This window comes from Electrophorus electricus, chromosome 24 (genome assembly GCF_041902795.1).
Source record: "Electrophorus electricus isolate QZ-2024a chromosome 24, ASM4190279v1, whole genome shotgun sequence".
Taxonomy (NCBI): domain Eukaryota; kingdom Metazoa; phylum Chordata; class Actinopteri; order Gymnotiformes; family Gymnotidae; genus Electrophorus; species Electrophorus electricus.
Genome location: NC_137520.1, coordinates 6,040,949 through 6,054,396, shown reverse-complemented (window position 1 = coordinate 6,054,396; position 13,448 = coordinate 6,040,949). Strand labels below are relative to the sequence as shown.

Here is a 13,448-nt window from a genome sequence, read left to right as displayed (position 1 = left end):
TATTGCTTGATCTGAGTGCAGCATTTGATGCTATACATCACAACATTTTACTAGATAGACTCAAAAATGTTGTTGGGATTAGGGTAATAGCCCTTTCCTGGTTTAAATCTTTCCTGGTTTAAATCTTTCATGATTTAAATCCAAATGTTTGTTAACATAAATGGAGACTTCTCATCATACGACAAGGTTAGCTATGGTGTCCTGCAAGGATCTGTTCTAGGGTCTTTGCTTTTTTTCTTTATATATGCTACCTCTAGGTCACATTATATGTAAACACTGTGATAGTTTCCACAAATATGCTGGTTACACTCAGCAACACCAGAGGACATGTTTCAGTTTAGTATTATTGATGAATGCATAAAGGACGTCAGACACTGGATGTTGAGGAACTTTCTCTCACATAATAGTGACAAAATAGAGGTGCTTCTATTAGACCCAGAGACAGCTAGGTCCTCACACTCTAATTACTCATTCAACCTCAATGGTCTCACAAGCACATGTTCCCTAACAGATGTTGGAGTTATTATGGATCCCAGTCTCTCATTCGAAGCGCATGTAAATAATATTTCTAGGACTGCCTTTCTCCACCTTAGGAACATTTCAAAGATTAGGAACATGTTCTCCTCACATGAAAAACTAGTCCAGGCATTTACCACTTCCAGATTGGACTACTGTAATGCCTTACAATCTGTCTGTATCATTAAATGCCTAAATAGGCTCCAGCTAGTTCAAAATGCAGCAGGCAGAGTTCTTACTAGAACTAGAAAATTTGATCACATCACTCCTATCTTAGCTACTTTACATTGGCTCCCAGTAAAATTTTGTATTTATTATTAAATGCTTCTAATGACCTACACAAGCACTGAATGGTCTTGCCCCACAATACCTTAAAGAACTCTTCATGCATTACAATCCACCACTTTTGCAAGGATCAAAAGGTGCAATCTCTTTACTAGTACCAAGAATAAGAAAATCTACCTCAAAGCTCAGACTATGGAATAGCCTTGCTGTAAATGTTTGAGACTCAGACACAGTCTCAGTATTTAAGGCTAGGCTGAAAACTGTATAGTCAATAATTTTATTAACCACTTCCCATCTTAGGTAACGGTGTAGATGTGGGGGTTCATGGGCATTGAGAGTTGGCATTGAGACCTACCCCTGATATCATGATATCACTGAGCATCAACCCATCTCAGCTGCCACGGCTACTCCCACCACCCTCTGATGTCTCCTCCTGTAGCCCACCACGCCTCCACCCCAGCTAACTACTTTTTCGTTGCCCTTAATGGATTTTCTCTTGCAGGATGGGTTTTGGACACTTGCACACCATCGGGACAAGACTAGGACCTCTAGAAAGTTGGATGCCCCCCAACCCCCTTTGAGTACTGGACTGTAAGTAACTGGACAATTACATAGCCTTAGGACAAAGACAGAGAAAATCACACATGTTCACACTTGGTTCTGTCTGCCACTTTTCAGTTGCTATAGAAACAGGAAATGTACTGCCATTCCCAAGTGTAACCAACAGATGTCAGTGCACTGTTAACACGCCCACCAGCTCTTCCCCCACTCAGGTGTCGGAGCCCTATGGAGAGGCCTGTTTCCATAGCAACAGAAAACACATGAGTCATGAGAAAAAATGATGAACATCAAGGTCTGATTAATTACTGATATACTGCATGTGTGTTAATGCTATACCTGTATAGGCTAACTTAAAATTATACCTCCATACCTGAAGTAATTGTGGAAAGATTATATAATATGTAATACATGTATATTAAAATGAAGTTAATAAATGATGAGAACACTGGTGTCAATTAGTTGACCAGCATTTTATTTATTTATTTACTTTGGGAAAACTCCTCCCTTTACATAATACTAATTTGTAATATGCCGATGACTGCACTGGACAACAACACAACACAGAAATCTCACAATCAAACAAGCGAGTGATCATCACACATAGTTATGTGCTTCACCATGACATAAGCTGACATATTTATAGAGTGGAAGAGAGAGTGAATGGGACAAACACTCCAAACCTGTATATAAAACTGTAAGCAGAAAGGTGAAAGACACTGAGGTGTGATACTTGGTGCTGCACCATCTCATCAGCTAATCATTCAACTCTTGAATAACCTTATAATAGAGCAGGGAACATGTTGTAGTAGGCAGGGAATGGAGCATGGGACTGGATCACTTTGCGTGCATGTGCATTTGTTTCATGTCAGAGAATACAAAAGGTGTTTTGTTAGCCAGTAGTGCACGTGTGTGTGTGTGTGTGTGTGTGTGTGTGTGCGTGTGCATGTGCGTGACTTAGATGACACTCTCATATAGGAGTGTGTTTTTTGCTTAGATCACTACTAGGCAGCAATTTGACTTCTGTCTCAGGTGGGAGGAACTCAAGGTGGTGCCGCCCCCAAACAGGCGTGGTCAGGTACCGCCAACGCTACAGAGATACAAACAGATGGTCAGAAATGTGTCATCAATTTCTGCAGTCCTGTAATGAGTAAATACACTTAAATGTGTCATCTTCTCTCTCTTTCTCTCTCTCTCTCTCACAAACACTCACCTCTGTGAGGGAACCTTTGCAGTGTAAGAGTTTGTAGAGGACAGTGAGGGGGATGCAGAGCATGGAGGAGAGAGCCAGTGCCCAGCCCAGGGTCTCACCCCACCACGGATACACATACACCCCGTTATACACCAAGGGCTTATAGTTTACCACATGAAACAGAAACACTCCCTGCAAAATATGCACACACCTCTGTTTATGTACCTTCATCTGCTAGGTCTTACAGGCAAAAGAGGATGCTGGAATGTGACTCACCATACACACTAACGGTGTGATGTAAGACCAGCACCACTTCATGTACGGCAGAGGGCGATAGCCAATCATGCGTGCCACGTCGTCCATGAAACGGTCAGCTCCTGGGAGGAAGAGGGAGGGCTGAGACTTTTGCCATGATTAACACGAAGTTCAATTGTTTTTATTATTTAATTTATTTAGTCATAATTTACCGAGCATAATTCTGAACAGGTATTTTGGAGCATAAAATTTGCATGTAATATCTGATGTCAACAGTTAAGTGTATTTAGTCATTACAGGACTGCATAAATTGGTAATCATCATTGTAACGTGGGCTCAAACCTGGGTCAGATAGGTGATGACACCAAAAGCCTACTGGGTGAGCAACCACGCTCTAATGATGGTGGGCCCGTGTGCGAAACAGTTAGATTGTAGAACCGGTAAAACAAGAAAAGTAAATAACTAAAAGGTGGGGAGTGAACCCCAGCCGCTTTGTTGCACGGTGAACAAACGTATACCCGCTAGACTTCGGCAGCTATAAAACTACCTGCGTGTATATTGCCCTTCAAAGGAATGGAGGACGACAAAACTAGAGGAAAAATAACGAAGCACCACGCCAAGCGTGGGAAAAGGGAGAACCAAGGACGCTACGGGAAGAATGGCAGCCCCGATGCCCTGGGGAAAACCAAACTAAACCTTCCCAAGCAAAACCAGAAAACAGGGAAGAACTGTAATGTCTATGGGGAGCCTTAGGAGAGAGACAGATTTGAGGGGGGAAACTGGAGAGGGGAGGGGACATGTAAAAACATGAACACCCTCACAGCACAGACGTGAGGTGTAGCACGAGGGCTCACTACCCAAAGTTATCAGCCAGGAGCTTGCCTCGGAACTTTGGCAAAGACCCAGCACTGAGTGACCGGGTCACTGGGCTTATATAAGGTTTAGCCCAGCTGTTGGGCATTAAGCCTGATTAGTGGTGTGCCTGACTCGAGGCCTCCCTCTGGTGGCCTGGCACCGACCCTTACAATCATATTTCATATAGATGTTTGTGTCCAATGTTGAGCTGGACACATTTTTACTGCAATGTCTTACCATACACCCAGGCCACCACCACACACTCCCAGAATGCTTGCCACAGGAGAGTGATCCCACTGGCTGAGTAATAGTCAAAGAGCTGAAACACATACATCCCTCCCTATATGGAGAAACAGAGACAGAGAGAGAGAGAGATGGGGAGAGGGCTACAGAAAGAATTACAGAAGTGAACAGACTGAGAAGACATGAAAATAAACCAAATAAATCAGAGAAATAACAGAAACAACACAGAAATTACAGGCGTGAAAGTGGAGGAACCCAGGAAATATTAGGTGAAATACAATTATGCATTACAGGAATGAGTCACCATATGCCCTCCCTCCTCGTAGTTTCTTGCTCTTTCCTACCTCGGTTACCATGGAGAGGTCGATAAAGAAGCAGGTGATACAGCATATTGCCACGACAACCTCACGACGCACAGAGCTAAAGTAGGACTTAGGGGGAAGCATGTCCAGGAGTCCTGTGATGAAACCTTCCACACCCACAAACTGAGAGAAAGGCAGATGGAGAAACTAGGTTTCTTATGTAACATTACTCGTTTCACAGATTTAGAACCCTTTTTAGCATTCATTGATCAGGTCAAATTCAGTCTCTGACCCAAACATTTCCCTTTCTGCTCCATGAAGCTCAGTCATGAGCTGACAACTCCTGACATTCAGACAGAACCGGTGAGGGTCTTTGGCGCTTTGTACAGCGCATGGTTTACAAGAACCACAGAAGGACGTTCATTCCATTTCCTATTGCCACAAATCGCCCCGGCATCCTTCTGGCTGTCAGCATATGAGCTGAGCTTCCTGGGCAACTTGCGGTGTGTGCTGCATCTTTGATGGCCAGCTGCACATATCCTTACCTGGCTGTCCAGTCCCAGCACTAGCAGCATACAGAAGAAGAGCACCGCCCACAGTGGAGCCAGGGGCATGAGAGTCACTGCTTTAGGGTAAGCAATGAACACTAACCCTGGACCTGAGAGAGAGAAACATAATGACACAAAGAAAGGAAGCGCAAACTAACACTTGGTGTACATTATACATAATTCATAAGTGTTACAGCATTTGATGCAATCACCCTCTTCTTTCATTGTTGTTTCATTCCTTGAATGGTTTGGCAACTGGGAGGACAAGCCAGTGGCCAGATAAGCCATCGTTAACAAAGTGAATGTGGGAATGTGGGTTAAGGAATGAAGGGACAGGGAGATGAAATGGGGACGTTGGAAGGAGGAGACAGCATGGGGGCTCACCACTCTCGGCAACTTTGCTGATGTCAACACCCTGCTCAGCTGCCATGAAGCCAAGCACAGAAAAGACCACAAACCCTGCAAAAAAACTGGTCCCACTGTTTATAAGAGCCAGTACAAATGCATCCCTAAAGAGAGAGTGATAGAGAGAGAGAGAGAGAGAGAGAGAGAAATATGAGACAATAGAGTGGGATTACTAAGTATTAGACATCTAATATTCAGGCAAAACCGTTAATTTTATTCCCTTACAAAAATGACTTTTTAAAGGATTCATCTCATGGACAATGCAGCACTTTTGTCTTAGCTGTAGATTTTTCATCTTCCTGGCTCTGCCATGTCACATAAACAGACTAAAATTAAGAATACGGTACCTCGCTGTTTCCTATTCAAGAGACTTGTGTGTATCTGAAAGTGCTACCTAACAGAGTAGCCACAATCATGAAAAAGTACTATTTACTGGTAGCAGTTGTTGTTGAAGCGGTTGTAGCTCCCAAGGGCTGTTAATGCTCCCAGACCAATAGCATATGAGTAGAAGATCTGTGTGGCAGCATCAATCCATACCTAATAAAACTGTCATGGTCATCATCATCACCAATACAATGCCAAACCACCATGGTATTTCCATAATAATTAACCGTAATACATGATAATTGGTAACAAAGCATGTATATACTGACTTGTGCATCTCTGAGTTTGCTCCAGTCCGGATTCAGATAATAAACTATTCCACTGACAGCTCCTGGCAATGAAATCCCATGAACAAACAGGACCACCAGCACCAAATATGGGAAAAGAGCTGTAAAATACACAACCTAAACACACACACACACACACACACACACACACACACACACACACAAACACACACACACAACCTTTAACCAGCTTAACCCTTATTACTCTTGTTCTGATACTGAAACCTGATTTTTTAATTTCATATAAGATATGATACATATATATACATGGACTACTCAAAACACATTGTGAATAGACTCTAATTGAACTATTTTTGTACTACAGTTCCAGTCTACCACAACACATTGCTACTGACTACTCAGTGCTGTCAAAGGTCATGAGAGAACACTACACATTTAGTGCCACCCTAACTGGAACCCTTCCATGCACACCAACCCCAGTCTCTACTGTGGGTTTGGCCACAGGGACACTCTTACCTTGCCTGTAGACTTGACACCTTTCCAGATGCAGAAATACACTATGACCCAGGTAGCCAGTAGGCACAGCACCATGGAATTGTTGATATCACCCACCTCATCCAATCCACCAGACAGACGCAGTACCTTGCGTCTGAGAAAGAGATGCAAAATTGTTATATATCATCCCTTATTTTTAAGCCTTCTCATCTAATGTCATACATGTTAAACTGGAAGTTCACACTGTAAAAGACGATTTCACATTTTTCTAAATAAACATGACTCTAAAGATCTAAATGTCGTGGTCACAAACACTCCTCAAAGAACTCTTACTCCCAGAATTCCATGATAGGTGAGCGCATGCCTTCAGGCTCCAAGCAGCTGGCATTGAGTTCAAGAGAAGAAAGGTTAAGTGGTGAGGATGTAGAGGAAGAGGAAGTAAGGAATGTCTGATTAGAGCAGGATCGGCTAAAGTCGAGTGTGCAGTTGGGTGTGTTCCACTCCTGGCTACAGGAGGCCCAGGGTAGAGGGTAAGTGAAGGAGTGAACCAGGAAGTACAAGCCCCACGCCAGAATCAGGATGTAGTACGTGTTACAGAAGAACACGATCACCATGGACGCCAGGCCTAGCCCTTAAAGAGAGCAAAAGAAAGGATGCTATGGAGAAGTAATAAACAAAAATAAATTATCTTGTTATTTTAAATGTGACAAGCTCAATTGCTAATATCCCCACGCTGTGATCTTCACTCTGTACCTTTAAAAAGTGGGGCGATGTTCCATGCAGACACTCCACCCTGTTTCATGAACTGGCCAAGTGCGATCTCCAGAAAGAATACTGGTATGCCCCCGATAAACACCATCAGAGCATAGGGGAGCAGAAACACCCCTACAGCACACACACACACACACACACACACACACACAATCATTCAGCATGATACAAACAATTCACTCCCTCATTTTTCACACGAATTAGCCATACACACATACAATTACAATGAACTGATGCGCTATTGTTAAAACACACTCCTGTTTAAATACTTACAGTTACTTAGTCTCTTAGTTACTCAAGAGAGAAATGAGGGACAGAATGAAGTATGCTGGTTGGTGAGAGAGATAGAGATAACGGAAGAACGTGAGAAAGTTGAAGTTCATCAGGCTGCTTAAGCATGAAAGGCTAGTGGTGTCCTTGAGATGAGGGAAATAGCTGAGAAGACAATAGTCATAAGCACAGTGTTTAACCTCATTTTAAATGAACACTATCTTCTCTACAATCTGCCCTGCCCTGTCCTACACACACACGCACGCACGCACACACGCACACGCATGGCACGCACGCACACACACACACACACACACACACACACACACACACACACACACACACACACACGCACACACACACTAAAGGCCTCTAAGGCCCTGTCTTGCAAAATCAGAGGAACAGCAAGAACAAAGGATGATAAAGCAAGAAATTAAATAGACATGTAAGTGAGAAGTCAACAGAGTGAAATGTTATTAAAAGCAAAGCACACACACAAACATCTTGTGTATGCAAGATACATGAAATGTGCACATGCACACATACAACTTGCTCATATATATGATAGGTTACACTTTCACAAACATGCACATTCCTGTGCATGTGTACACAGTGCTTGTAGTCTAAATGCTTGCACATATATGCGTGTACACATGTACACAAGGAGTCTCAATTTGCCTGGAAGTCATATCATTTTAACAAAAAGGCCTAGTTAAAGTACAGAGCCCTGGTAGGTTTGTCAAAAAAAAAATCTCCTGCCCATTGCTTGGTTCAGCATGCCTTCAGGTTTAACAAACTGCTCCTATTCCTTTTAATTGACCTTTCCTTCTTTTATCATTATATAATATTGGTAATGATATTTGATTTTTTCTCTTCCACATCCCACACTGCTTTGAGTGCATACAAGATGACCATTTATGACTCCCACAAAGCAATGCATAAAATGACTTTCAGGCGTAGTAAAAAAAGATTCCTCAGAGTGTTTGTGCATACCCACACACCTCCAATGTGTGTGTACAAGCAGTATGGTTAAAGTATGGGCAGTATGGGTGTATAATTTCCTTCACTGACTTCTTGTCTCTGACATGGCTCCAGCTTGATGTTATCATTAGAATCTGTCCTAAATTTACTAGCAGGCCAGATCAGTGAAGACAACAAAGCACTTCTATAAGTAACTGTGGGCAAGAGGGTCTGATAAATATTGTAACGTAAATGTATATGTGAAAGTATAAGGGCAACCTGTCATATGAACATGTAGTATTCACATATGTGCAGATTTTTCATATATTTGCAATAGTGTGTTTGTGCAAGTGTTTCATCGTTTGAGTCTAATCTGTCTTCCAAAACAATCTTGTGCACATTCTCTCTCACTCTTTATCCCAGCGTAATGGAATCCAACACCTTATAAGGATGTGCATCAGCAGAAGAAGAGAAGCACAGACAGAAAAAAATTGTATAAAGAATGCAAAGAATGCAATGTCTGCAAAATGACACAAGGAACACTCAGAGAGAAATAACGGCAAATGCAGAACTAGAAATAGGCAGAAAGGGTACAAAAGAGGACAGTGACACATCCAAAGACCCACACTAATCTGTGTCCTTGGCTGGCTTTTCGATGATTCTCAGAGAATCACAAACCTCTGTGGCACCAGCAGAACTAATCCCTGGTCAAAGTCCCACAATAACCACGCCACCTGACTACTCAAAAAACCCGTAGTCATAATTCCACAAAAAGGAATTCCGCAACAACATCTCCAAACCAAGGAATCTGCTGTAGGCAGAAATCCATATTTAGAACATGATTTAGAACATATTAGAGAAAGCCTAAACATGGATTTGAGTTTAATAACTTGAAAACAATTTCCCACTGACTGTTACTAGCAAGGTCCACACACAACTATGATCAAATAAATGCAAATGCTTTTAAAAAGGATGATGCAGAGTATTCTACAGCCAGCAGGACCAAGTGCAACTGATGGTGGAATTAAGAAGTAGAGAATTTTGTACAGGTTACTACATAACCTTGGGTTTGAGCTGCTTGCATGCATCTTACAGCCCTGTCAGCACCAGGGACCAGACAGCCCATCACTACTCCTGCAGTGAGACAGACAGCACCTCACCACTTCTCCGGTGGAATCCCGGCTATCTGAGACTCTGCACTCTGTTCACCAAGTATTCAGTCTTTGTATTTTGCTCAAATGAAAAGAAAATTGCTCTGTAATAATAACATTGGATAAAAACAACTAGTTCCTTTTTGAAGTCCTGACTACGTTTCTCCTTTCCTGTTATACAAACATCTTGTGTTACCATTATTTGCATATTAACATGTGTTCTACTGGCCTTGTTGAGTAAGCGCGCTGATCTGCAATAGCTCAAACAATGATGTGCATGTATGCATGATACAGTGATATTTGGTTTTGTGTGTGCGTGTGTCCATCCGTCTCACCTCCACCATTCTTATAGCAGAGGTAGGGGAATCTCCAGACGTTACCGAGGCCAACAGCAAATCCCACACAAGACATAATGAAGTCCATCTGACTGCTCCACGTCTGTCTGCCCGCATGACCCAGTACTGCTCTGGGGTCACACACACACACTCCGCTTCCGCACACACACCCGTCCGTCACCCCTGAGCCGAGGCTTGGCTCACACCTCTCACCATCACGCCCCCCAGCTGCCACCACCAGAGGGCATCTGAGCGCCACCCCGTTCTCCTCTCGGCCCATCTCTCCATCCTCTGAAGAACAGAAAGATTTAAAAAATAAAAGAAAGAGGGACAGAAACAAACAGAACAAGCTGCAATAATGTTATGACCCAGCCAAAAACAAAGACAACCTTGCTTTTTTTCTATCAAGGTGTTTATATTTCAATTTACTGCATGTTGTGCCACTGGTTTGTATCATCTTATCTTATAATGTCACTGGTGTCACAGATTTGAAAAAGGAGCTGATTCCAGATTTGAAGGAATGAGAGCAAGAAAGAACAAGAGTGCAAGTTGTTAACCAAGTCATAATCTATTAGACTTCATTAGTTTATAATCCGGATAAAACTGAGCTCCTAGTAACAGTGTATACTGTTAGTACTGAGTTATTTTATTTCAACATTTCAACATGCGTATCACCATCGTTAATGAAAGTGACTATCTTATGGCTAATATGAGAGCTAATATGAATTGACTTCCAATATTACAGGCCAGAGTACTCTTGAGAAGGCAATGGTTTAGTAGAAATGCAGAATGTGGGTGATTCACATCTCTGCTCACACTGTGTGGCACTTTAATTTCTGAAAGCTGGTAACCTACAGCAAGCCAGGCTGTGATGTAAAATACACTGGCCCTACAACCACAGGATAAAAAGAATCAACTACACAGCATGTCGGTGTATAACTTCAGTGATGGCCTATAAAGGTTACCATAAAAGCAGGCAGATAGACGGATAGACAGATAGACAGACAGACAGATAGATAGACAGACAGACAGACAGACAGACAGACAGACAGACAGACAGACAGACAGACAGACAGACAGACAGACAGACAGACAGACAGATAGATAGATAGATAGATAGATAGATAGATAGATAGATAGATAGATAGATAGATAGATAGATAGATAGATAGATAGATAGATAGATAGATATTCTTACTTTGTTCATGCTCTCCCACCTCGGGCGTCATGCCGAGTAGTGGCTAGCAGGAGGGCTAGCCCTATAATTTACAAATAGCGGGGTGACGGACACTGCGTTTTTGTAATATATATATATATATATATATATAATATATATATAATATATATATATATATATTATATATATTATATATATATATATATATATATATATATATATATATATATAGTCCTTTTTAGGTGCGTCTTTTTAGTTCTTTTGTTTGGGGTTGCTGGTCTCTCTTTCTCGTCAGTATTTGTAGATATTTAAAATGGTCTTCGACGATGTTGCAGATTGGCAGGGTGAAGTTCAAGATGGAATATTTTCGGTGCGTCGCAAGCTGTAGGCTAAAAGGGACCCTCAGAAGCAGTCGACGAAGCACTTGAAGGTAAGCCTGAAGAATCGCATGGATAAAAGTTAAATGAAAATAACTCTTAATCTTAGCGAGTCCTTAGCGAGGGGTTTCGTAGGTCAGTCGGAGAGGTGAGAAACCGATGCAGCTACGTCGGTCGGTGGGAATGTGAGCCCCCTGTAGCATCAGCGCTCAGTTCGTACAGCCCCTCCCTCCTCCGCGCCGGTCCCTGTGCCGCGATTGGTGCTTTTCGCGGCCGTTCTGCTGCGCTACTTCCACCGCCCGCCGGACTCACTCGTTTCGACCGGATTCTGTTGAGTTGGGCTCCTTTGTTGCGTCTAACGCTGCTGGAAACATGTTGCAGGCAGACAGGTCAATCGTTGCTTACTTGTTACATTGCATTTTCATACTGAGACGATGGCAATAATCTAAAAGCAGTAACAGCGTTTTAAAGAGGTTAATGTTTATGTGATTGCGACTGCCGTTGTAGATTTAGTACGCATGCATTTCTAATTAGACCAATCATACGGGACCATAACTTAAAAGTGAAAATGTGTGATAAATGAGATAGGCTATATAAAAAAGAAGATAACATAAATGGTTGGCAAATAGATTAACGTTTTTTGATGGCAAAGATGTTGTGGATTTAATGCAAATGCATTACTTATTCGATTGTGACCGTGAATTAACCTGAAAACGAAACATTATATAATTTATGAACATTTGATAACCTGAATGGTATAATATGGAAGACGTCAGATGAACTAATCGTCCTATGAAAGACAAGTAATCAAAATTGTCTTAATAAAACTAGACGCAACTATCACGTTTTAAACAGCCAACCAGCACCTATAACAGAAAGTGGGATTATATTGAGGACAAACTATCTAGAAAGGTTTAATGCCTTAAATACAGTAATTAATGTGTCAAAAAGTAAGCAATAGTTAGGTAAACATATATACAGAAATACTGCATTGAAAGTTTAAACAAGCACATGGTCTGACTGCCCACGGTTCTATTCTGAGGCTGAAGACTGCTTAGAGGCACGAGACACAGTGTACAGAGATCACACCTGAAGCCAACAGAACCTTAAGGCAATGTTCAGAAGACTGCAGAATTGCATAGTTGATCTAAGCTTGAAGGGTCCCCTTCACCCTGGGCATAACGAAAGTGACCAAAGGCTACCTCATGGGATAGGATTAAAAATCCCAAGAGTCTGAGTTTGATCTGATATAGGATTAATCCTTTGTGCCGCATTTCAGGTAGTCTGTACATAAATGTGCTTCCACTGAGTTGTGCCATTCTACTAAGAACTGTTATTGGCTTCCGAAAACGTATATTGTAACACAATTACATTTTGAGTGTTGGCTCTTGGAAAAAGTTGGAATTATGTAAATTTGGAGCTATAGCAACATAAAAGATAGGTAGGTTGTAATTATGTGATTGTGTTATGAGTGATGAGAGGGGTCCTTGCATTAACCATTTGGGGGGGTTGGATTTCTACTGGTGTACCTGTACTGAATTATATTGTCACTATGCAATTTTATTTATATGAAACATTTTAGCAATGATCTTTTTTGCCACACAGGCATAACAAATAATACCGTACATGTAAATGTAAATGTAATACTGCGAAGCCTAAGACATTTGTGGAATTATTACAAATAGAGTAGAGTTTTCTTCATTCAAATTTGAATGCTAATCTTTATTACAGACAGGCTTTATTTTTTACTTCAGCTGCTATGAGGTTTAGCAAGTTGTTTACAGTTAAACACAATTACATAATTAAACTCTAATCTAAATTGGTGATTAGAATTTAAAAACAATTGAAGTCAAAAAGTCTTTTTTTTTAATTTATCATTAACTTTTATTTGGTCATAGACAAATGCACAATAAAATGCTTGTGGTGAGAATTTACTGCATAAACACAAGTTATGCACAAAAAATAAAAAATGTAAAGAACCTGAGTACTTACCAAAATAAAATCCATACAGAATAAACTATAAATGAGGAAATTTTAAGAAATTTAGAATATACAATGTGTAGAATAAGATGTGTATATGTCAAAGTTTTACAGTAGTTTTACAGTGCAAACAAACAAAGA

The 13,448-nt window shown here is 41.3% G+C and overlaps 1 protein-coding gene across 1 annotated transcript; it reads right to left on the bottom strand.

The window, feature by feature from the left end:
• Positions 1–1,817: 1,817 nt before the first annotated feature.
• si:ch211-117c9.5 (sodium- and chloride-dependent creatine transporter 1) lies at positions 1,818–11,119 on the bottom strand. Its single transcript, XM_027019219.3, is given in 15 exon segments — positions 1,818–2,349; positions 2,351–2,449; positions 2,573–2,743; positions 2,828–2,928; positions 3,899–4,001; positions 4,249–4,389; positions 4,752–4,864; positions 5,139–5,263; positions 5,593–5,696; positions 5,813–5,947; positions 6,308–6,440; positions 6,620–6,917; positions 7,040–7,171; positions 9,774–10,064; positions 10,972–11,119. Coding segments are annotated over 15 exon segments (2,010 nt in total). The 5' UTR covers positions 11,003–11,119; the 3' UTR covers positions 1,818–2,316.
• Positions 11,120–13,448: the final 2,329 nt, after the last annotated feature.